At 46.6% G+C, this 25968-nt stretch overlaps 1 protein-coding gene across 4 annotated transcripts in view; it reads left to right on the top strand.

The window, feature by feature from the left end:
• Nucleotides 1-25968, top strand: part of MYLK (myosin light chain kinase) — a 279384-nt gene that overhangs the window by 70425 nt on the left and 182991 nt on the right. For 2 of the 4 annotated variants that reach the window (XM_070788721.1, XM_070788719.1), the window contains exon 2: nt 18016-18183. In XM_070788721.1, coding sequence (XP_070644822.1) covers nt 18019-18183 — 165 coding nt within the window. In that variant the 5' untranslated portion in view covers nt 18016-18018. Of the gene's footprint in view, nt 1-12142; nt 12299-18015; nt 18184-25968 lie in introns of those variants that run through there. The other 2 variants (XM_070788723.1, XM_070788718.1) reach the window with 2 other exon arrangements.

Here is a 25968-nt window from a genome sequence, read left to right as displayed (position 1 = left end):
GTATTCAGTATCTTTTATTTATAATGAAAGATAATCTGAATAATATACATATAACTGAATCACTTTGCTATATACCTGAAAGTGACACAATATTATAGATCAACTATACATCAAAAAAAAAAAAGTCGGCAACCAAGACACTGATGGTCTAGAAAAGGAGTAAGGACAGATATGAGAACATATCCAAATATAACCCAGTGCATGAAATAACCTAACAATTTCCTAAACCAAGGGCATGTGAAGCATGTGCTTGGCCAGAACAGAGTGAACGTGGCCAGAGAAGACATCCTTGAAGTCATGTCTGATATTCAGATTTAGGGTAGAAGTGATTAGGGTGGTCATATGTAAATTTTGGTTGGTTCCCTTGGACAGACCCGGGGCAAGCTTTAGTAGCGCCTCTCTTTGTTTTCAGTAGAGTCCTGCTTGGGGTAATATGTCATGTGGTCACCCTAGTTTTTGAAAAGGAAGGAGGAAGATGTTCTAAGTTGATGGTAATTGCTCTGCTGGGTGCCTCTAGTGCTTAAGGTTTCCTGATGCTGAGGCAGGCCCAAGCTGTATGGAGAAGTGGTTAATTTGAATATAGCTCTGCTTCCTGATTAGTTATAGGACAATCAAAGGTAGTTATTCCCAAGCTGCCCTAGCATGTGGCTAGAATTCAAATTTCACTCTGACCTAGGAGCTCCTCTTCTACTTCCACCCTCCCACACCTATCCCACAAATTGAATACATGACCATTAAATTTTCCAGTGAGCAGAAGAGTATCTATAGTAAGAGTAGGTCATTTGCCTGCTGAGCCAGCCTCCTAATTGTAAATCTGGGAACAGTTCTCTCTAGAGAAGTTCTTAACTTTTAATAGACGAGCCTATGTATGGCTAGTGCAAAATATGTTCAAATGGTAGAAAATGATAGCTTGAAGTAAGTAGAGACTTGGCCTGGGTGGGCCCTGTTTCTTTCCTGGTGTCCTCCCCCGGTTCCATTGGCTTTGTTAAGGCTACCTTATTGGCACCTCCTTCCTGAGCAGAGCACTGAGTTGACCATTTCTGATTCAGCCTGGGAGCCTAACCTTAGGTTCAACTTGTAAGAAAAGTGGGTTTGTCGGGGAGGCCTCGGAGGCTTCTCCCCTGTGCCCACAGGATGATTGGTCTGACCCCAAGCAACCAGAGATGCCCACCTGGACATTGCAGCACTTGGGAAGTGGACACAGGGGACATCCTTCAGGCAGCATCTCCTTGGAGTCTCAGCTCAGACGGGCTTCCAGTCAGCAGGGAAACCAGACATGCAGCTTACTCTGTGTACGGTCGGACCAATGCTTCCAGGATTTCAGAAATGAAGAGATGGCCAGATCTTTTGTAGATGTTTTGTCCTGTTGTTTGGTTGTGGGTTGTTGTTTGGAGGTGGCAAAGTGGGAATAATCTCTTTGGCTTTCCCTGGGCTTAAGACATTATCTTCTGTCACCCTGGATACTATTTTATTTCTCTAGCTAAGAGATGCAGGAAGGGGTACGGGGAAGCATTGTCTCAACTAAGGTTCCTTGCCAGGAACCTGCCAAGATCAGTCGAGAGAGTGTAAGTACACGCTTGTGCCAAATCACAGCTTTCCAGAAGCTCACTTGGGCCTAGAAACCAAGAATGACAAAGCCATCAAAGAGACAGAACTCAGCCCCGGCTAACAGGTGTGAGAAGGAGCAGGATTCTTCAATATCATGTCCTGAATTTCCTGCATCAGACACTGGACTCTTGGAAAACCCAAGGGACTGCATTCTGTTAAGAAAAATCCTGAACTGGGTAATCTAAAAAACCAGAGTGAGAGTAAAACTGATTCTTACTTCAAGCATGAATGATACATTATTTCATTTGAACGCTTAGAAGTACATTATTAATGTAATGGTATATTTGGTATGGACAAGCACATTTAGTAGTCCCTTTTTGTCCTAATCCACCAACCTGGAGAGGGCTAGCTGGTTAGCTGTGATGCCCACTGGATGGAAGCTTAAATGTTCTAACAACTAGGATGGGCATTTCAAAGCTTTGCAGTGATGGTAAACAACATACTTCTCCTTAGAGTCCTGTTCCCATCTTATTACTGCAGGGGAGAGAGAACACTTAACACCCAATAAACACTAAGCCCACATTCCCCTCTAAGCCGAATACTAAGAAATGCTGATTTGTGTTGGTTGAGCGTCCTGAGCAGGGTTCAGAACTGTGGGGTTCAGGAGTGGAAAAATATGGAAGATTTAATGGCCTGTGAACACCCCAGGGCCCCACTAGCCACTTTATTCCCAATCCCACTTTCCTGCCCTGTGGTTACAGTGTTCTCTTGTGTTGACCTGGCCTCTCCAGGAGGATTCCAAGTCCCCTGTCTTCAAGATGTGTACTCCCTGTCTAGGTGTGAGCCCAGCTGACACTTGGAGTGGCCCTTCATCTTCCTGCTGGCCCCCTGTTCCCGAGTCAGGATTGGAGGGGCATGGGGCTCTTTCCTCCCAACTTGGGCCAGATGAGCTGGCACCTGTGAGCCGAGTCCTCTCTCCAGAGGGTCACACACATGGCCGTGTTCCTGCTGATACACCGTACTCTCTGAGCCCATCAGTTTTCTCCATGCCCTTTCCTCTGGGTTCCCAGGGGCCACCATTTTTCTCAACAGTGCCCCTCCAGAGCGGGTTTGGGGGCGAGAGAAGAGACGACGCATGTTAGCCTTGTCAGTATTTTCAGTGAATGATGCCTGAGGAGGAAGTGAGGTAGACATGATTGGTGGAAAAATTCATCAAGGGAGAAAATGCATCACTCTCTATTGTCATCCACTGTTGCAGTATGGTAAGAACCGGGTGTTCTCAGCAACATCCCTAATCCCCTGCTGAGATGGGGAAGCAGAGGGTGTCTGCTTTGGGAGGGAAGCAGGCTGTGGTGCAGAAGGGCCTCAAGCTATAGCCCAGCATGAGGGTCGCTGCAGAACAGCCGAGGCTCTATGTGGGTGCCCGGCCAGCCCTGCCACAGACAGCACATCTACACTTGAGTGGGTTCTCCTGCTTTCTCAAGGGGTATGAAAGGCAAGCTGAGAGGGGATGGTCTGCCAGCCTCTGGTGAGTGTCCTGGGTCCCAGAGCCTGTCTAGAGGAGGCGTGAGGGGCTCCCCTGTCAGCAGCTCCATGGGGTGTGGGATAGGCTGGGACCATCAGGTAGGGGCTGTGTGAACTTGAAGTCGCTCAGCTTTAAAGAGCCGCAGCTGGAGGAGACACTCCGGAACCTGCAGAGCCGCATGCTCCAGGGAGCAGCACCAGTGTGGGTGTGAGCAGAGTAGCTGGGTTGGGCTGGGGAAGAAGCAGGCAGGCAGCCATAGGTGAGCCACCTTCACCTATTAATTCTCCCGAGGGCTCTTCCCCAGCAGGCTGAGGTGTCCTGATGTCCAGGACCCTCCTCAGGGACAAAGTGAGGAGTGCTGACCCTCCAAAGGTGCTCCCCGAATCTCAGCTTTCTCTCTCTCCTGTTTCTCACTCCCTGATGCTCTGATTCCTTCCTCTGAAGGCATGAATCCTCATGGGGTCTGGGACGGAGCTGGGTAAACACACAGTGATGGGTGTGCAGACATACTGTGCATTCTGACCTCTCAGCCGGGGCCCCTCCTGCTCTGCAGGAAGTGCAGTGTTGATAAACCTGGCTTCATTGGCTCTGTATGGATACCACTGGTAATGTAAATATTCTAAGTAGTCACAGAGGAGTCACGTCTTTTCAGCCTGTTTTCTCTAGCTTTGGAGTAGGCTTTTGAGATGAACATCAGGGGCCTGAGAAGTTGGGATCTGGAAGAAGGTTCTTATAGATGGAATGAACCGCAGGAATGAATGAACTTCTGGAATTTCCTTGCTGAGGGGGGTGTGCGTGCTTGTGGCTGTGGCTTCTGGCTACTGTGTATACATTATGCATCCTGGCTTACAGGGCTTAGCTAATGACTAGCAGCCTGGTTGATCAATTCAGAACCCAAGCGACTGGTAATTGTCAAGTTCCCTGAGCATGCCTCATCCAGCCCCCTGGCAAGAGGTTAAGTAAGGGTAGCTTGTCTGAGCTGCTGTCTGCAGACCAAAGGGAGTGAAGCCCCTGAGGTGCTCAGGCTCACAAAGGCTGACAGGATGTGTGTATCAGGTTATAACTGGTACATCCAGGAGTGATGTTAGAGGTCTTCTAACCCCAGAAATGTTAGGATATTCCCCCCGGGCCCACTGTCAGCAGATCCTGCCCCTGAAATTCAGTGGCTCTTGTCTTAAGTTAGATGCTTCTGTGTGAGCCTCTGGTTTTCTTATTGATAGTCTGAGGGTAAGCTAAGGCCCCCTTGTGTTCTGATGCTGTGTGTAATCTAGGACAAGACACCACCAGCCTGGACTCTGACCCACTCTCAGCTCCTCCCCATGGCGTCACTAACAGTGTGACATTGTCACCTGGCTCTGAACCTTGGAGTCAGAGGCCTGGGTTCAAATTCAGCTGATAAGAAGTAGCTGTCATTGGTAGCTTTGCGATTTTGGATAGATTGCTCAACTTCGGAGTCTCCTTTTCATCTTTAAAGTGATAATCATACCTCTTACAGAGTTGCTTTGAAAATGAAAGTTAACTTAGGCAAAACTCTCAGTACAGTGCCTAGCTCCTAGTAGGCATTCAGTAAATGGATTATTTCGATTGTAGACATTATGGTTCGTCAGCACTTCATTTGGCTGAGTCTGAGGTTTCCTTACTGTGTGATACTGGGGTTGGGTGGAACCAGTGCTTCTCTGACCCTCCCGTCCTCAAGAGAAGTGGAAAAATAATAGTATTCTAAAGGTAGGGGCTGGGAATGTAGCCTGAAGCAGCTTGCAGAAAGCAATCACATTTCTTTGAAGTCTTAGGATGACTTGTAAAATCAACTTATAATTGTCATTCAGTACACCAATGTGAATGCATTGGTTCTCACATAAAAATGCTTCTGCCAAATCTTTAAGTATAATTTATGCACAAGGATAAGTTGCTCCACTCTGAGGAAGGGGGTGTGAGAGCAGGATTTTTAAGATCCTTTCCAGCCCTAACATTCTAGGTTCCCAGGGTAAGTGAGTCTCCTCCACAAAGGACCTGAAATTGGTATCCAAGAATCCTGAAGGGACCTTGGGGTGGTAGGCTCCCCTGTGCCCCTGCCCCTCGTGAGACTGCACGGTGCCAGGGGGGTGCCACTGGTGGAGGAGGGAAGATGACGCAGCCCCTCAGAGTGAAGACTGAAGAAGCCTGAAGGAGGAGCAGGGCTGTGTCTGAGCCTGACTTTCCGTCCTTGGGCTGATATGTGGCTGAGTTGGGTTGGCAGCTCTCCACCACCCCAGGTAAACTTCAGGAAACAATAAACCATTGTTTCTCATCCAGAGCTGGGGGCTGTCCTGGAGACAGGACCTCCTGTCACGGGAGGGCAGGTGAGGGCAAGGGGTGAACTCCATGTGGAAGCACAGGGCTTGTCACACTGCCAAGGTGTCCTCTGGGCAGTTCCGATGCAACAGCCAAGGCCAACGTCTGGGGCTGTGCCTAGCCAGTGGGAGAACAGAGGGGAGTCTGGAGAAGAGCTGCATGCTCTGGGGGAGAACACAGAGATGTTTGGCCTGTGAATGGGAAAAGAGAGCCTCTCTGTGCATGGGGCGAGCTGTACCTACTGATGGTGGCTTGGGTCCTGCATAAACTAGCTGAAGATTACCCAGTAAGCATGGTCTTTCCCTCAGGCATGAGGGGTTGAAAAGAAGCCATCCTTTTGTTTGGGACAAATAATAAGGGGCTTTCCCTAGGTAAGGGCCTGACTACATTAGTCAAATTTGTACCCATCAGATATCATTCCAATTAAATCTAAAGGAATATCAACACAGGTGCTATACTGAAAATTTCCTGTTGGGCATGGTGTTTATTATGATAAGATCGAAAATATCTTGCTAAATTCTCCCGGAAGATATTATTGAATTGAGCTAGGATTTGGAGTGAGAAGGACTGGACTCTAGTTCTGCCTTATTAGTTATGTGACTTTAGTCAAGTCACTTGGTCTTTGAGCCTCAGATTTTCCATCAATAAAATGGGATCGTCATGTATCTCAGTGTGTTGTGAAATTCAAATGAGATCTTGATTGGGAAAGCATCTCGTAAGTTGTCAGTATGTGGAAGTTTATTGTAAATCGAAAGTCTTTTGATAGCATTATCTAAGAGCATTACTACTTTCTAGGCCCTCTGCAATCTACTCTCAGTCAGTTTAATGACTATATCCTTCAGAACCTCTCTTGACCCATCCGTTTTCCAGGTCAGTTTCCTTGCTCTGAGACGTGCTCCACCATCTCCCCTGCCCAGCTCAGCTCTCTACCACAGGACTCACTTGTTTAGATGGTCATGGTTCATTCTCTCTGCCTTGCAAATTTCAGAGATCTCTGGCCTACTGTCTTTGAGGATACATAGGTCTATTTTGTATCCTGGGCCTGTTTCCTCATCTGTAAAGTAAGAGGATTGGCCTAGATGATCCCCTACCAACCCTCACCTTTTGTGAACCACATTCCACTGTGGTAAAAGGAAACATGAATTGAAATACATCTTGTCTAGCCAATGACAAGTAACTGATAAAAAGACATCAGTGTAGGAGCGTGAATTAGTAAATTACTCTCTGTGATAGATAAGGCGATGTTTGCAGCAATATTTCAATGAGCTTGAATGTTTAGGTGATAAGTGATACCTCTCATTGGTCCTCAGAGGTGACTGTTACCAGAAAGCTACCATTTGCTGAGTGCTCACTGCGTGCTGGGCATGGTTAGAAACTGCATTACAGTTACATTTTGTTGGGTACTTTAAGTATCTACTTTGTGTTAGATACTTGACCTTCCCTTTAATCTCCACAGAGCCCCACAAAACAGATATACAGATGGGAAAATTGAAGTTTAGAGAGATTAAGTAAATCATCCATGGTGACCCAACTATTAAGCAGCAGAAGCAGGCTGAGGTGACGTATGTCTGCCTACACAGCCTGTGAGAGATGGCTCACTCAAGTCCACTGGCTGGCATCACCAATGAGCTCACTCTTAGATTGTCACTTTCTTGTTCCTAGTGTCCCAGGACTAGCGATTACCCCAGCAGTGTTCTTGATCCGGTTCTGGGCTTGCCCTTAGAGTAGGAACTGATCGTTGGAAAACCCCACCTGGATATAGCATCCTCCCTTCTCTAGCATGTTGGAGACACCCAGTCTTGGCTCCTTCCTCCTTCCCTTTCTCTATGCACCTGCCCCCTGACTCAGTGCTAACCAAGAGTGGAAGGGAAACTAGAAATCCATAACACTGTTGGCTGGGTGGGCCAGTGGCTACAGCCAGAGGAGACAGGTTTTGTCTCTGGGAGTAATTAGAAAACAATTAGAAAGCAATTGCAAATTTGAATATCAAATCCAGAACCTATAGAAGTTGGTGAGGCAAGTCAGCTTGTCTCATTTTCTTGTTCTGTGTCAGGGTTTGCAAAAGAAGAATCCCCACGCTGCTCAGTAAGGAAAGCTTGGGAGAACCGGGGATGTGCTCAAGCCAGTAGGGTGCTGCCAACTGCTCAGGCCTCAGGAGGTTCTGCAGGAGCTGCAGACACTTGCAGCCAGAGACAGTTTTCAGACTCAGCCCTGGTTCTTATCAGCGACCACATCTCTGCAGCTCCTCCTCTCGACAGTGCTTCCCACTCCCCCTCTCCCTGGAAGACACTTTTTCATTAATTTTGCTGTTAGTATTTGCTGCTCTGCTAAGGGAAGGCACCTTAAGTACTCATTCTACTCCTGACACCTAGTAAGTGCTCGTTAAATAGATTCCTTTTTTCCCCTGGGATTTCCCTTTAGCTCCTTCAGCCCCAGTCCCTCTCTGGACAGACATCATAGAATCAGAAGCTGGACCTGGGAGGGGCCAGAGGCTGAAAAGCTAAGTGCATACACATTCATTCCTAACACAGGTCAAGTCTTCAGAGTCTTCATGGCCTGTGCCCATGTCCCACAGGTGTGCCCTGAGGACCAGGTGAAGGTGAAAGTCGCTCAGTCATGTGTCTGACTGTTGCCATCCCATGGACTATACAGTACATGGAATTTCCAAGCCAGAATACTGGAGTGGGTTGCCGCCCTTCCCTTCTCCAGGAGATCTTCCCAACCCAGGGATCAAAACCCAGGTCTCCTGCATTGCAGGTGGATTCTTTACCAGCTGAGCCATCAGGGAAGCTCCTGTCTAATTCAACTGCCAGCCTGTGAAGCCCTGTGTGGCGGGCCTGGAACAGAAGCCTCTCCTTTCTCCTCTCCTGGTGTCCTGAAACATCTTTTTCTGCTCTGGGCTTGGCTCCCCCTGCTGGAACCTTTCCTACCTGCCCAGGTAGCCTAGCACAGCCTGCAACAGTCCTAGAGTCACAGGTGCTTCCTGTGAAGCAGGTTCAGAGAGGAAGGTTCAGAGAGGCCCTTCAGGTCAGAGCAAGAGAGAAGAACCAGAGACGGGAAGTGAGTTTCTTAAGGTCACACAGCTGATTAGGGCACAGCCACAGTGAGCACCGAAACCTCTGATTCTCCTGAACTATTCAACTGTCAGATGCCGCCTGCCGATTTCTCCTGAACTGGGCCCCTCCTTGGCCAATGCTGCTTCTATCCTCTGAGTTCTGTCATAAATCTTAAAACAACAACGACACTGCCATTAACAGTAGCCACCTCTATGGACTGAACACTTATCATGCGCCAGAGACGGGGCCAGGCTGCTCTTACATGCATGGTTGACCCTCATAGCAATCCTGCAGCTCTGAGAGTAGTAGCAGTAGCTCCACTTTACAGATGAGTAAACGAAGACTCAGAGGTTGTCCCTTTCCTCAGGCCACACAGTTTCACAGTGGAGAATGCATGTTTGACTACGTAGCAGTCTGCTGCCCGCTAAGGGGCATCCTGTGGGTGGGAGCCACGAGCACCGTTCCTCCTCCCCAGGTGGATTTCCTGCGTTCCTGCGGACGAGGTAAGGCTGCCTGAGTCCTCACAGTGCTCGTCTCACAGGCACATGAGTGGGGCTTAGCAGGATGGAGGGAGGAGGCCAGGTCTTTGAAAAGGGGATGGATGAATAAACTCTCCTGTGACCCCAAACTGACTTCTGCAGGGATGATACTGGTAATGAGCTGAGTGAACTTTAGGATGTTGCTAGACTGTGATAGGAATGCACATATTGCTAATTTAATTATAGTCAGGGGCTCTGGCTCAGGCTTTGATTTCTTTTTGCATGTGACTTTTACTGCAGAAAGCTTCTCTCAGCTGGTCTCATTAAATCTCAAATTAAGCAAGAATCCCAACAGGAAGAGAGCAGCTCCAGGAGACCAGACCTCACCCATTCACACTGTACGTTCGGTTGGCTGTGTTTATTTGGTTTGATCCCCTTTAAGAAAATTAAAAAATAACATTCTGCCAAAGATGTGGGCACTCAGGGTACAGCTGCTGAGTGGATGCCCTCCTCGCGCCCTCGGTCTGCTGTTCTGCTCATGTGGCCGGGCTGGTGAGAGCAGCTCCTCTGCTTGCAGAAGCCAGCCCTCCTTCATTGTGTCTTTCAAGAAGAAAGGCCCAGGACATTCTTGGGGAGGGAGGGGCTGTCGGTGGGTTCAGAGAAGAACTCAATTGTGGTGGGGTTGGGGGAGAAGTGGGCTGGCTTTGCCTGATTTCCCTTAGGAACCCAGGAACCCATCAGAGTCTTTCAAGGATGCCAGCAGGAAGCCCAGAGAGTGTACCCAGGGTGTGGTGTAATTGTGCTCACTTCACACCCAGCAAGCCTGAGAAGCTAAGTGGAGAAAGGATGTACGACTTCCATGCCAGGACTAAAGCCAGGACTGGCACCTGTGTGTCTGGAACCAAATGCCAGTAGGCCCCAGGGGATAGATTATTTTAATTGTTGTGGCCTGCTCACCCATTCCTTTCCCTACATCCTTTCTCTCACACTCACATGTGCGCTCCACAACAAAATTAAGTAGCGCCTTAGTTTGGAAGTGATGGTTTTTAAGTGCTTTTTTTTAGCCCAACTTTCAATTTATTCATGTATTTCACAAGCACTTATTGAGAGCTTACTGTGTGCTCATCTGTATTCTAGGCATTAGGGATACAATAATGAATGCAACACACAGAACCCATGACCCGTTGCAGGAGCTTGTGTTCCAGTGGGGGAGACAAATGTTCATCAAATAACCACATGACTACATAGGGGCCAACTGTGATGTGCATGATAGATACACCTTCCACGATTTTGTCCAAATTACCATCCTTGGTTCTGTCCAGTTCAAAATAACTTTCCAGCCCTGTTGCCTTCCAAGAGACCTCTGTCTAGGAGACCTAGATCTTGATTCACCTCTGTTCCTCAGTGGTGAGTAGCAAGTTTTTTTTTTTTTTTAATTCAATTTTTTCCTTTATTATCCATAAAATACTTGAATAACTGGCATGTGCAAAGTCTAAGGTCTTCCAGAGTCTGGGGTGCATATTCAGTCTTAACCAAGAATTCAGTTAACCTGAAGGTGTTACCTTCATCTGTCTCTGTCTTCAAATCTCTCTGGTCCACATGTGTTTAGCCTTTCTCCTTGGGAAAAAAAGATGGGATAGAATTAAGTATTGATTCACCTTCTCTCCCATCTTCCCCTCAAAGCCACACACCAATACTCCTATAAAACCTCTTTTCCCTTTTCACTTGTGTGCTTTTCAGAGGACAGAAGAGGAGATAGTGATGGCGGAGTTGGTACAGGGGAGGCTACAGCAACAGTTCTCAAAGTGGGCCATGCAGACTTTGGGGGCCCATGAGGTTCTTTCACGGGCCCAGGAGGCCCAAAGGTTTTTTGTAATAAAATGTCATTTGCTTCTTTCACTCTCTTTATGTCTCAAGTGACATTTTCCAGTGGTTGCAAATAGTGTGATGTTGTAACTAGCTGGATACAGAAGCAGACATAAAAATCTGTCTTCTATTAAAGAAATAGAAATTAAATACAAATGAAAGGAATTTTCAAAAATGAACAACTCTTCTTACTAAACTTTTTCTTGGTTTTATTTTAAAAAATATATTTTTCTTTAAAAATTATTATCTATGTTAATATAATGAGATCATTATTAATGTTTTTGAATGAATTAGTATTTCTTTACTAATAGTACAGTAAATATGTAATACAGTTACTATTGATAGCAGCAATTCACACATATAAGCTCTTTGGGGTCTTCAATAATTTTAGGAGCATGAAGGGCCCTGAGACCAAAACATTTGAGAACTGCTGAGCAAGAGGCTAAGGAGTCAGCTAGGTGTTAGGAGAAGACCAGTTACTCAGGAATCAGACGTGAGCCAGCAGAACAGCTTGTGTGCATGCTAAGCTGTTTCAGTCATGTCCGACTCTGTGTGATCCCAATGATTGGTTCCTCTAATTCCAAATCCTTATTTCTGATTTGGACATCTGCAGTCTGTCCCAAGGTGTGAATTGTATAGGATGAGAGATTCCTTTAGAACTATGGAAATACATTCTCTCCTCCAGAGCAGAGGGACTGGTCTGGACATCACCTTGCTACCGTGCTTTAGAAGTATGCACTAGGGACCAGTTCTGAAGCTCTCCAGGGGTCGGGACCAGCACTGCTAGATCTTCTCAACATGAACACAATCTGTGGAGTGTGGGTCAAATCTCAGCCCAGATTCCTTAAGATGGTTGCAACACAGGAGTCCCCTGTCCATCTGCTCTCTGGGCTTGCTCCCACTCCAGGGATCATAAACCAGGCTTCTTCAATTCAGGGAGGAGGGAGCTGGGTCTCAGGAGGCAAGGGTCCCACCAGCCTTGGGTAGTCATCCTAGACCAGATGTTTCTAGAGCTGGGTTGTATTCCAGGCCAGATGTGGAGTTAGGGGTGGGTCCAGCCTTGCCAAGGATTCAGCTCTTGGCTTGACAGCGTCCTCCGTTTGCTCTACACTCGGATTGGAACGTGCAGCTCTGAACAAGTCAAAACCTGTGAGCTTCCACTCTTGGTTTCCCCGGGACTCCACTCAGAGCCTCTGCAGCTGGCAGCCAGGGGTTTCAAAGGTCACCCCAGCTGGGCGGATTGAAACAACAGATCTCTCTGACCGAGTGAAATTGGCTGCCCAGGGCAAGGCAAGTTGCAACATCTGCGAGCAGTCAGCCAAACGCCCCTTAACTTTTCAGCCTGGCCCTGGGTTCTGCAGCAGCCCTGGCTCTCCCTCACTGTCCTCCTTCTTGGACAGACCTTGGACAGGCATCTCGGCGGTACCTCAGTGGTGAAGTGGCTGCCCACGCGTATCCCGACTCCTGGGAGAGCTGCCCAGGGAGAGGCCACGGTAAGGCGCGTCCATTGTCTGGCTTGTGGCCCTGTCCCACTGCCTGCTCCCGTGGGTAATGGCAAGTCAGCGGGCTCAGCCCACAGCCGAGGAGCAGCTCGTTCCAGGATTAAGAGCGATTAGGGCATTTGTCGGGATTTGAGGGCTCTGAAGAGAGAGGATTAAGGTGGAGAGAGCGAGCTGTCATTGCTGGGGGCATTTGCACCTGGGTGGTTTGCTGTGTCTGCTGTGTGCCCGTGGCTCCGTGGGTTCATAGCCGACTGCCCGGCTTCCAGTACAGAGCCTGCTGGGAGCCCTTCCCTGTGGGGAAGGTATTGTATTTCCAGATGCCTTGCTGCCAGATCAGGAGCTTAAGGACAATGAGCATTTGAAATGTGTGTACTTTGGGTGGGGAGGGGGCAGCTGGTTTCTCTAAACTTCTGCTGTATAACAGGATTCTTGATTTAAAACGTCTGAGTCTTTGTGCCTCAGTCTTTTTGCCCTCTCTTTTGGCCGTCGTTCCATAGTTGAAAGGGTTCCTTTCTGGGTTCAAGAGAGAATTTGAAGTGCTTTTGATCAAAATAAAGTCAAATTAATGTAGTGCTGTTTTGAATGATGAAAAAACTCTGCTACTTATGAAAACCCTATTTGGAGGTGAGCTTTGGCCCATGCCTTGCGTGTGTGTGGCAGGGTGTGGCTTCCAGCTCTCAGACCACTGCTCTTCTGATCCCCTCTCCTTTTTTTTTTTCTCTTCTTCTATTCCTTTGATCTGCATTTAACTCGTGTTGAATGGAACCCCCTAGCTAGGTGTATTCAATTCTAGTCACTGAGCACTGCTCTGTTGGTAGAGAAATTACTGCAGAAACCACCCAGCCCCGCTGGTGCTCTTGATTGGAATGTGGTCCCTGGGCTGGATGAGGGATTAGAAGGGAACAAGGGTGTTTTGTATTATTATTGTTACTATTATTATTATTCTGATCGAGCATTCCAAATATGTCAGTAATCGTTCACTGGCACTGTGGACAGGATCTGTTTATGTGGCTGATGGCAGGGGGTGGAGCGATAGGCTGAGCAGAGCTGCTTGGTGTACCTAACCCAGCTTGGGAGTGGGCTCTGGTTAGTAACCAGCCTGCTCACCCACCCTCACTCCTCACAATGCACTTGCTGCACTGACTTGCCTGTTCTAACCTGAAGCCAGACTTTCCCACCTGGCCGGGGATAGATGACTTACTTCTGTGTTCTGTGTTTGAGGCTGAGCATATTCCTTTGGCTGATAGCATCCAAGACCTTCAAGAGACCTCAGAAGGTCAGAATCAAGAGGATTAATAGAGAGGATTCTGAGCCTGATGTCACTACTCTTAGTTTCCAGCTCCCCTGAAAGTAGAGAGGAAGAGTCTTGTGTCTTCCAAAGCCAGAACTGAGAGCAGAAGGGAGTGTTACACTCCCCCTCCCACTTCCTTTGTGCAGATCCAAGCCTCTGCCTATCGCATCTCCCCATTACTGGGGAAAGCAGGAAATGCCTCCTCTGAGTCTGGGGCCCTCCAGGAAGCCCACAGGGTATGGCTGCGATCAGAATTCAGTTTGGTTTCCACTTCTTAGCTCTGTGACCTTGGATTACTTGGAGTTGACTTTCTGAGCCCTGGTGTCCTCATTTGTGAAAGGAGAATAATCAGAACTGCCTTGTAGGACCAGGGATTGAGCGAGATTAGGGCCCAGCATGATGTTGGATGCCCGCACCCTGCCTCTTCATTGCTGGGACAAATAGAACAGTGTGCGGGGGCTGCCAGGGCCCCCAGTCCCTCCTACCCACCTTCTCATGGTCTGCCAGCTGCTTCCCACTGCTGTTATACAATAACCGCATGCAGATACCCTTGCTCTGAGGACAATCAGGCTGACCTGGGCTTGCTGTCCTTGGTGGAAAGGATCTATCCTACAGGGTGGGAGACTTGCTTTCCCTTTGGGAGCTGGATGATGATGTTGACAGCTAGCATTTACTAAGTGCCTCTTATGCTGCCCTGAGTGTTTTACATACACTCTCATTCAAATCCTCCCCTCAACCTTGTAAAGTTATTATCATTCCCATTTTACAAAAAGGGACACTAAGGCCAGGAGAGTTGAAGTACCTTGCCCAGGCCACAGCTGAAATGTATCAGTGCCCTGGATTTGTGGCTGGGCATGACCCCTGTGACACCTGCCCTTACTCGACCTGATCACCGCTGTGCTGGCAGCCCAGTGTGTCTGCCCTCTCACTTCAGAGGCAGTGGAGGAGGGTAGATGGAGAAGGGCCCCTCTGGGGCATGGTCCTGGCAGGCCCTGCAGGATGTAAGAACCCCATTCCTCCTCTACCCCATGTTACCCCACTCATCACACACACGTATAATTGTGCACTGCTGTATCCCTTGTTACACAGCAGATGTTTAATAAATATATTTTAAATGAGTGAATGACTATATCCTGATTCTTGCCATTAAAATTATATCATGATTACTTGGAAATGGTTCTGCAAACACATACACAAACACAATGATATAAATATGGCAAAATAGTAACTGTTGAATCCAGCAATAGGTATTCAAGGTACTCACTTTTTACCATTCTTTCTATTTTCCCGTTTGAAGTTTTCCATTATGAAACTAATTTTTGGCTTAAAATTTCTATGTCAATCAATTCCTATTATTATTTTCCTTGTAAATATATACTCATATAAATGCCTGATATAGTTAACCAATTCTCACTGTCGGGTATTTAACTGTTTTTTTCTATTTCTGTTTAACTTGATTATTTTTCTATGTATTTTCCTATAAATAATGTGGTAAACATTCTTTTATGTAAATTTGGAACTATATCTCTGATTTGTTCTCAAAAACACATTTCTGAATGTAGGATTATTGGGGAAAGAAATGGACTATTTTTTTCAGAATCTTTTTTCCAAATTGCTTTCTAGAAAGATTGCATCCATTTATACTCCTCCAAAGGATATGAGTGGTATCCATGGTCTCACTAGTATTTGTTATCTTTCTTTTTAAATGTCAGTTTGGTTATTTTCTAAAAACAATGACTTCTTCTTAATTTGCACTCTTGGATTCTGATTGAGGCTAGACAGCGTCCATTTGTGTTGTGGTCATTTATCTCCTGTGAACTGTCCAAGTGATGGCTTGCTCATTATGTCAGCTGTTTTCTTATATATAAAGTATCCTAATCCTTCATTCTTTTTTGTTGTTGTTTGTTGTTTTTAAATCCTGGGGTGCTTTGTCACTTGTTTATCTGACTGTGTTGGGTCTTAGTGGCAGCACATGGGATCTTGGTTGCCTCATTCAGGGTCTTTTGTGCGGCGCCACAGGCTCTCTAGTTGCGGTGAGCGGGCTCAGTAGTCGCAGCACGGGAACGCCAGAGCACACTGGCTTCAGCAGCTGTGACACACGGGCTCGGGAGTTGTGGGGCGCTGGCTCAGTTGCTCTGCAGTATGTGGGATCTTAGTTCCCCAAGCAGTGATGAACCTATCTCCCCTGCATTGCAAGGCAGATTCTTAACCCCTGGACTACCAGGGACGTCCCAGTCCTTTATTCTCCTTGAAAGCATTGTATCCCAGATCATCATTCCCCTTTTAATGTTGTCGATGGTGTGCTATGACACACAGAAAGTCTCAGGTCTATGTGTGTGTGGTAAGAGATCTCCGCTTTTTCCTTTATTACCTCAACCTCAAACACCCTTCCCACCAGCCAACTCTGACTGCTTACAGGAGGCAAGAGGACCCAGTGGTTAAGAATAAGTGCCACACACCTGGGATCAAATGCCAATTCTGCCCCCTGCTAAATGCCATGGGTGCGTGCTAAGTTGCTTCAGTTGTGTCCGACTCTTCGTGACCCCATGGACTATATAGCCCTCTAGGCTTCTCTGTCCATGGGATTCTCCAGGCAAGCACACTGGAGTGGGTTGCCATTTCCTACTGCAGAGGATCTTCTCAACCCAGAGACTGAAACCACATATCCTGCGTCTCCTGCACTGGCCGGCAGGTTCTTTACCACTAGCGCCACCTGGCCCTAAGCAAATTTCTTAATCTCACTGGGCCTCCATTTCTAATCTATAAAATGGGGGTGATGAGATTCTCTGTCTCCTAGTATTGTAAGGAGAAATGAACTATTGTTTATCAAGTGCTTAGAATAGTTCCTGGTATATAGTAAATGCTACATAAATTTGGGGGTTTTTTTTGTTGTTACTTACTGCAGTGAACCTGTGAGTCTTATCATTTTGAAAGGATTTTGTTTGCAAAGCTGATACCTCATCAGTGAAAGAGAAAGCTAGGTTTATCAAGCAGGGGATGTACCCATTACAAACAAACCTAGGTCTTTGTTATTTTAACTTGTACTTCAAAATACATCTCTCTTTTATTTTTGTTAGATGTTATTAAATTTAAAACTAATTATATGCCCAGACACTACTGTTCATCTCTGTCAGTTTGTCCCATTTGGCATGGGACTTAAGCCTGTGACTAAAGATCCCAAGAAAGTGAACAGAAAAATAAAAACTAGAAATACTCTTTAGTTTAGCAGTTATTTGTTAAATTGCAGTCCTCTGATAGGTCAGGTATGTGGATTCCATGCTGAGTAAGACTGGACACACGGTCCCCAGTGTGGGTCCCCAGAATGGAACCATCCCAGCCCGGTGAGGCACCCACCTGGTTTAGAATCTGGAACAAGGATACTTGGGACACACTCCAGGGGGTGGCACGGGTGTCCAGCAACCTTGGCTGGGCTCTGACGACCTGGTTTCTCTCCACTGCTGCCTGTTTTCCCAGCGTGCTGCTCCAGCCTTCCTGTGGACTTCGACAGCTTTCCCACTCCCCATCTTTCCAACATATCCCTTCTCCTTTTATGAGACCCAGAGTCCATTTCTGAAGTTTGCAACCAAAAACTGGTTCACACCTGTTAATGATTCCATTTCTAGAACTAACCCGAAGGAAGTCCCTTTGTTCCAACTGACCTGCCAGCCCCCACAAACAGCGAGGCCCTGGACCAGGTTTTCTTGTCAGTGATGCCATCATTGTGCTTTGTCTCTTTGGGCGAGTGACTTAGCTCCTCTGGGCTTTGCTCATAAGTGGAGGAGTGAGCCTGGATAACCTTAAAATGCCCCCTTCTCTGATGTCCTGTGGCCTTTGAGGCTTTTTCGCAGTCTGGTCCGCAGAAATGGGATGTCCTCCCCAGCCTTGCTTCCTTCCCTGCTTTCAGCCCCACACTCTTGCCTCACCTCACCCAGACTCCTTGCCGTATTAACCTCAAACTCTCTCCTTCCTGGGAGTATGGATCCCATTTTTCTTTAGCCTAAGAGCCCTCACAGTTCAGGCAAAAGCAGCTTTACTTCCTACCAAGAGTGCCTAACGTGAATACTGATTCTGAAGATTGAATACTATTCGGCACTGATTTTAGATACCCATTGTAAGAGCACTGAGAACCATCTGGTTTTTCTGTTCCTGCCCCAGCTGCCCCTCTCCTGAAAGTTCTCCATAGGATTTGGGGGAGCCCAGGACACGGCCCTGGAAGCTGCTGTCTGGGGTGGGCTGGGCCTTACTCCTACAGCTTCACGAGTTGAGGATAGAGCCTCTGGTTCCCAGAGAGGAGCTCCAGGTAGACCCTGACCTAGTGAGTCTCCCTGTAGAACCCAACCAGCGCCCTGGGTACCCGGCCGCCTATAGGGAGGACGGGCTGTACTTTGTCTGACCAGATCTTCCTTCTTGTTTGCAGACCATGGGGGATGTGAAGCTGGCCGCCCAGACACACGTTTCCAAAACTTCCCTCACTGTGGATCACTCGAGAGTCAGCTCCATGCCCCTGACTGAGGCCCCTGCTTTCACTTTGCCCCCTCGGAACCTCTGCATCAAGGAAGGAGCCACCGCCAAGTTTGAAGGGAGGGTAAGCAGTGAGGCTGTGTGGGTGGCTCGGGCGGGGAGTGGGGCGGTGGAGGTGGGGGTGCTTGGGTGGGTAGGGGGGTGGGGAAGTGGAAGTGGGCTGGGCGGTTGCTTCTGTTCCAGCCTTCTCAGCAGGCTGACCTGGCAGAAAGCCTGCTTTCCTTTGGACCCTCATATAAAATGAATACAAGTCCATTGGCCCTATTTCTTCTGTTTATAGTTGACTTTGGGTTGTGTTGGAGAATTGGGGGCTGGGGAGGGACATCGAGATGTTTTGCTATTTATGCAAGTCATGCTCTGGTTCATGCACCTGATTATAGGAGAAGGGCGGTGTGATGGCAGGAAGTGTACAACTTGGGCTTAAGTGTATGTGTTAGTCTCTCAGTTGTGTCTGAATCTTTGTGACCCCATGGACTGTAGCCAGCCAGGCTCCTCTGTCCATGGAATTTTCCAGCCAAGAATACTGGAGTGGGTTTCTATTCCTTTTTCCAGGGGCTCTTCCCCACCCAAAATCAAACCTGGGTCTCCTGCATTGCAGTGAATTCTTTAACATCTGAACCATCAGTTTAAAGATGTGCCCTCAAATCTGGACAGTGGAAAATGAACTCTCACTTTTCTCTTACTTCCTACCTGGAAGGAGTATTTGGCTAACAACCTCTTGTGTATCAATCTGGTACATCCAAAGCAGTGGGGGTAGGAGATCATACTCCTCGTTTCAGTTCTGTCACCTTTTGCTAATAAGTATTGGTCTCTTGCCCTTACTGGGCATCCATTTCTTCCTCTGCAAACAGACAATGATATTTCCTTGTCCACCTTGTACTAGAAAGGAGAAGAAGATGGGAAGACTATCAGTAAGAACATTGAGGTTATGCCCAGCTGGACAGACCGTTAGTAAGCTGCTGGCTCAAGCCATCAGGAAGTCAGATCATCAGCTTGACTTGGAGATGCACATGGAAGTTAGGAGGTTTGCAAATAATATTTGTCCTGGATTTAACACAGGCAGTCTTCCCCCAAGAAATGCTTTAGAAGCTGGAAGGCTTTGAGCAAAAGACAGTTGAGATGATGAACTCACAGGTTGCACTTTGAGCCTACAAGTTAAGTCTGTGGATGGAAGGGGTCCTGGATGTTGCTGGGCCTTGTCTTTTGGCTGTGTGGTCATAGGTAGAGTATTCAGAGGTATGTTATGTTATCTATACAGGCCTGTCTAGTTAACTGTTTGCTGGTAGATCTGATGTTCCTTGTCATATTGTGTCTTTTACTTAAAGAAGGGGAATGTTGGTGATGCCGCTGAGGGGTCTGCTCTTCTCTCTGAGGTCTATCAGGATGAATGCTCTTTTCTGTTGCTCTGACTGTGGTCCCCCATACTCCCATTCCCATAATTGGAAGGAAAGAAACAACAGGAAAAGTCTCTGGGGATTTAGAAACATGAGTAAAGTTTTAATATATGATACAACATGATGAACACTGAAAATGAGCATGCTAAATGAAAGAAGCCAGACACAGAAGACCACATATTGGATGATTCATGTATCTGAAATGTCCAGAAAAGACAAACGTATGACAACAGAAAGTAGATGAGTGGTTGCTGATGGCTAGGGAGGAGGAGTGGGGAGTGACTGTTGAAGGGTGCAGAGTTTCTTTTGGGGATGGTGAAAATGTTCTGAAATTAGGTACTGGTCATGGTTGCACATGGTTGCATATGGCTGCACATGTTTGGATGGCATTATCAACTCCATGGACATGAGTTTGAGAAAACTCTGGGAGATAGTGGGCTTCCCTTGTGACTCAGCTGGTAAAAAATCCACCTGTAATGAGGGAGACCTGAGGTCGATCCCTGGATTAGGAAGATCCCCTAGAGAAGGAAAGGTTACGCACTCCAGCATTCTGGCCTGGAGAATTCCATGGACTATATAGTCCATGGGGTCACAAAGAGTTGGACACAACTGAGCAACTAAACAACATGGTTGCACAGCTTTTTGAATATGTTATAGAACACTGGATTTACACTTAAAAAATTAAAAGTGAACTTTTGAAAAAAATGGCTTAGCGAAATTGATCCATCTTAGCTTCTGTAGATGGAGAGGTGTTGTTTCATTTGCTGACTGTGGAGGTCATGAAGGAGCTGAGCCTTTGGGCTGTTTGATTGGAACCTTTGTAGAATGAACACTGACCCAGGAGTCCACACATTGGAGTTCTCTGTTGCTCAGTTACCCTCAAGTTGGCAGGTCAGACCTTCTCTGGACCTTGATTACCTTATCTGAGAAGATACAACTAGTTGTTTCTATATTTTCTGGCCTGTAGGGATGTGAAAAGAAAACAAATTGAGGAAGAAAATGGTAAAAGCAGTTCATAAAGTCAAAAAGTATAGTAGTAACAGTATTTTTTTAAATGAGGTAACATTCAAATATGTAAATTTGACTATCTTAAACAATTCAATGGCATTTCATACATTCATGATGCTGATTGCAGTATTCTTAAAGCAGAGCATTCTCTAGGTGAGCATTTTATTTTGCTTATATTGAGAAAATAGTTGACTTTGTATGTTACATGTGGGCTGTAGGTCAAAGTGAAAGTGTTTCTTAGAAGTCAGCCTGTGGAGCTCCGTTACCACTCATCAACTCCCTGGAATTAACCCAGAACACCACCATGACAGCATGCTGGTGCATAGTGGACACAGAAGGAAGAAGATTCCAGAGAGATGTTCGGCGGAGTGTCTGGGCTTCATCTGAGAACTTCCAGAGAAAAATACAGAGGGAAGGTCTTTCACAGAAAGTGCTTTATAAACTAGCGTGTTGTGAGTGTGTATTATCACTGTAGCAGAGGACACAAAGGAATGCCTTGCATCAAGGTAGAGCCATGTCAAATGACTCCAGAATGAGGAAGTGGTTGTTTCGATACCAAAATGCGGTTGCGCAGTGAATGCACCTGATCTGGCAGCCTCAGAGAAGGGAAAGGTAGAGTCTGAGTGACACGAGCAGGAATTTTCTGTTTTAAAAGACCGAGCACCAAATGGGGCCACCTCGTCATATCCTTTAGGCTTTTTCCACTTTGTGGCAGATGCTTTGGGCCAACATGTGACCCACAACCAGCCCCCTTCGCCCTTTGCTTTTCTGTTCCAGAAGCCATTGCACAGTTTGCCTTTGCAGCTTAGAGTGGCTCAGTGACACATTTGGCTGAAGTCTGCTTGTATATTTTTGGGAAAACTCTCGCTTTTCTGATTAAAACAAATCACTGGTTCTCTCATATTCCACCTCACCCTTGCTTCCTATCTTAACTGCTGATTTGATGCCTGGAGCTCAGGCAGTCATATTGAAACTATGAGGGAACAAGCCAGAATACAAAGGGTTGGTCAGTGTGGGCATGGGCAATGTGCATGGTGGTGGAGGGCACAGCAGTGGAGGGAGCATAAAGACCAGCAGCTAAGACACAAAAGTCCTAAGGCTTAGGGAGTTTCCCAGATAGGATCTTTGACTATGGTCATTCACACCGGAAATTTTACAGAAAGTGTTCCTAACTGATAAACACCTAACGAGATGTACATGGAGATACTGTCTCTTTAAATGATGGGAATAAATAGGGGAGAAGACACAGCACAGAGAAGAACCAAAAAACCCTTTCAGACCCTTACCAAATCTACCAACAGTGAGGGAAGTACTTGAGTTGAATGTGCTGCGCAGATAAAGCATCCCAGAGAGATTTGCTCCTCCTTGGCTATGGCCATCTGGCTTAAACCAACAGGGTCTAAGGCTTATTAAGAGGAAGTCAACCATATGGTGTTAAGTGATGATTTAATGTCATTATAGAAAACTACTATTTGATCAGGGTCTACTGCTTAGGCCAAAGCTACCTACCCCCTCCTCTTTCTGTTTTGGCTCTGCCAGCTTAAGAAGATTGTATTTTCCCAGAACTCATTCAACTTTGGATCCATAGCTCATCAGTACCACATTTAGACAACCTGAACCCACATTGTAGAAACCTGTTTCGTCATCTGAACACACCGTCACGTAAGAGCAGGGCCTCTTGTCTGCCCAAGGGATGCACCCAGTGGAACCACGCCAACACTCACGTTCTGAGCACCCAGAACTCTGAAATTCTCTACCAGAGGGCCCTGAGCCCACTTCTAACGCCATCACGGGCCTCTTCCCGTGAGAAGGCTTTCCTGGGACTGAGTGGGACAATGGTCAAGGAGAGCGGTTTGCTTAGGGGACTAAAAAGGTAGATGAAACTCAGGTGTGGGGATCTGTTGTCCACCCATGGGCATAGGAGGGCCAACAGTGCAGACGCAAGTAGGGTGTGGTGTGCCGCTGCCTGCGGGGTGTTACTGGGCCCAGGGTGCAGGCAGCCTCCGTGGACAGGTAGCCAGGCGCCCACACATGCCAGCAGCTCACTGAAATGCCCCCTCCTGTTCTGCTGCCCATGAGGGCAGCCCAAGTGCCAGCAGACTGCCTCCCCCACACAGAGCCAAGTATGAAAGGAGTGAGATGGTAGGAGAAAATGCTGGAATTACTGGAGATTTATCCCCTTTTGCCCTGGAATTCATTCTTATCAGACAAAGCAAACATGTTGATAGGCCCTGGCTGTGCTGTGAATCAAATGAGCTGATATTTGAGTGCCTCTGAAGTACAGCCCAAATGAGGTTTCAGTCCAGACTGAGGGGCTCAGTGTTCACTGAAGGGGCTTCACAATAAAGGGCTGGCCTGGCCTCATCATGGAAGGTGGAGGAAGGGGCCAGAGAAGACTTGATCCATGACAACGTGAATAACTCCTCAGTTTCCACTTTAACCAACAGTGGTATCCTTCCCCCATTAACTTCTTCCCAGTTCACTTCTAACTCAGAAGCGCTCAACCACTTAGAGAAATCTGAAGGAAGCATCTAGTGTGCTTTCTGTCCTCAAAAATCTTTTTGGGGGGAAGGGGGGGGGCGGGGCTCAGCTTACAGAATTTTAGTTCCCCAACCAGCGATTAAACCCAGGCCGAGGCAGTAAAAGCTCCCAGTCCCAACCACTGGACCGTCAGGGAATTCCCTGTGCTCAGAAGTATGAGTAAGTTTTAACCACAGGTTCTTAAGAAAAACTTGTGTGTATAAAACAGTAGGATATGACAGTATAATTAAATGCATGAAATAGTACAATTAAATAGTTTGTACTATAGGAATTTAGAGGCGATTAAGATGAGGTTTGCAGTGGTTTGGAAACTGATTTCTTGCTTCCAGACTTCGGTCCTCCCACTTCGTCCTTACAGCCTTACAGGTCTGCCTGTCACTTCCCTGCTTAACATCCTCGAGTCTGCGATGAGGTTCCTCAGCGCTGCCCACAGGCCCTTCCGGTCAACTCCTGGCTCTCCAGCCCTGAGCCCTTTCCTCCTTCCTCCCTCTAGCATCGCTTGCCCAGCCCTGCTCACCCACACAGATGCAACATGGATACTTTGTTCTGCTATCACCTTTGTGAGAAAGGGCTAACAAGGAAGGCATTTTATCTTCCCTATTGATTAGGAATGGGCACAGAGTGCACCGGAAGGGAACCAGCATTTGTCATTGCCTTATTGGTGTCAGGCATGTGATCTTGGTCCTTTTGTCCTCATGGCAAAGTAGCTTTGTCCCCATTAAAAAAATTTTTTTTTAATTTATACAATTTTTAAATGTTATACTATGCTTATAGTCATTTCAAGATATTGGCTATTTTTGCCATGTTGTATAGTACATCTTGGTAGCCTATCTTACACCCAATAGTTGTACCACTTACTCTCCACCCCTAGAGTGCCCTTCCCCACCCTCCCAATTGGTTCAGTTCAGTTCAGTTCAGTTCAGTCGCTCAGTCGTGTCCGACTCTTTGCGACCCCATGAATCACAGCACGCCAGGCCTCCCTGTCCATCACCAACTCCCGGAGTTCACTCAGACTCACGTCCATCAAGTCAGTGATGCCATCCAGCCATCTCATCCTCTGTTGTCCCCTTCTCCTCCCACCCCCAATCCCTCCCAGCATCACAGTCTTTTCCAATGAGTCAACTCTTCGCATGAGGTGGCCAAAGTACTGGAGTTTCGGCTTTAGCATCATTCCTTCCAAAGAAATCCCAGGGCTGATCTCCTTCAGAATGGACTGGTTGGATCTCCTTGCAGTCCAAGGGACTCTCAAGAGTCTTCTCCAACACCACAGTTCAAAAGCGTCAATTCTTCGGCGCTCAGCTTTCTTCACAGTCCAACTCTCACATCCATACATGACCACTGGAAAAACTATAGCCTTGACTAGACGGACCTTTGTTGGCAAAGTAATGTCTCTGCTTTTGAATATGCTATCCAGGTTGGTCATAACTTTCCTTCCAAGGAGTAAGCGTCTTTTAATTTCATGGCTGCAATCACCATCTGCAGTGATTTTGGAGCCCCCAAAAATAAAATCTGACACTGTTTCCACTGTTTCCCCATCTATTTCCCATGAAGTGATGGGACCAGATGCCATGATCTTCGTTTTCTGAATGTTGAGCTTTAAGCCAACTTTTTCACTCTCCACTTTCACTTTCATCAAGAGACTTTTTAGTTCCTCTTCACTTTCTGCCATAAAGGTGGTGTCATCTGCATATCTGAGGTTATCAATTTGTTCTCTTATATCTGTGAGTCTGTTTCTTTTTTTGTATTCACTAATTTGTTGTACTTTTTTAGACTCTACATATAAGTGGTATCATGAAGCATTTGTCTTTATCTGACTTATTTTAGCATAATGCTCTCATATCCCCATTTTTATAGAAGAAGAACCCAGGGGCTCAGAGTAACTACAGACGTTGCCAAGGTTATGTCAGTAAGTGAAGGAGGCAGTACTTTTGGGTCCAAATCTTGTATTCTTCTCACTGTATGATGTCATCCCTTTCACATGTGGCATCTGGTTCCTTGAACTCAGTGGTTGTTTCTTATTCATCTTTGTGCCCCAGGAGTAGCACAGTGGCTGCCACATGACAGGTGCTCAATAAATGTTTGGTTTCCTTGAGAAGGTGATAGGGTCTGACTCCAGACCTCTTGCCAGTCAAGTTCATAGGCATTTGGTCCCATGTTTCTTAGCGGCTGTTGTCCCCACCCCCATCCTCCATCCTGTTCCCTGCAGTGTTCCTGTCCATATCCATGCATCCCTGCTCCCTTCTTTACCTCAGGTCATGCCTTTATCAAAAATACCCTTCCTTCTCCCACACCATCTTATTCAGCATCAAGGTCTATTTAAACCCTACCTCCTTCAGGCTACTTTCCTTAAGTATATTTTATCTTTAAAGCATTTTATTAGGGGACAGAAGAACCATGGTAATAGGATGTAGAAAATTCCCAATAATCACATAAAATCTTTCGTGAGTAATAACCACAGGAAAGAGTTGACTACCTTGGCCTTTTAAAAATGTATTATTCATTAATCATCTCTGTGCTTATAATTTTATTATAAAGAAAATAATTATTTAAATGTTAAACTATTTTCAAAACAAGCATTCCAGCAAAAGTAAAAATGTTCTGTGCCTTGACCCTTACTTCCAGAGGTACACACTATTAACAATTTGGGTATCCTTCCAGAAATATTCCATGTAAATATAAGCATAAATCTGCATATGATTTTGCATATACAAATGGACCCATGCACATGCACTGATCTGCAACTTGCTCTTTTTGCTTAACATCTCTTGGCATTTCTTTTTAGATGTTAGCACATAGATCTACACCATAGGTAAATCTGAGCTAATTCTTAGCTTTCTAGCCCTCAATTGCTTCCCCCTCTGAATTCCTATAATACTTATATGACTCATTTTTTAAAATTAATGTGC

Source organism: Bos indicus, chromosome 1 (genome assembly GCF_029378745.1).
Source record: "Bos indicus isolate NIAB-ARS_2022 breed Sahiwal x Tharparkar chromosome 1, NIAB-ARS_B.indTharparkar_mat_pri_1.0, whole genome shotgun sequence".
Classification (NCBI taxonomy): domain Eukaryota; kingdom Metazoa; phylum Chordata; class Mammalia; order Artiodactyla; family Bovidae; genus Bos; species Bos indicus.
This window is presented reverse-complemented; position numbering and strand designations above follow the sequence as displayed.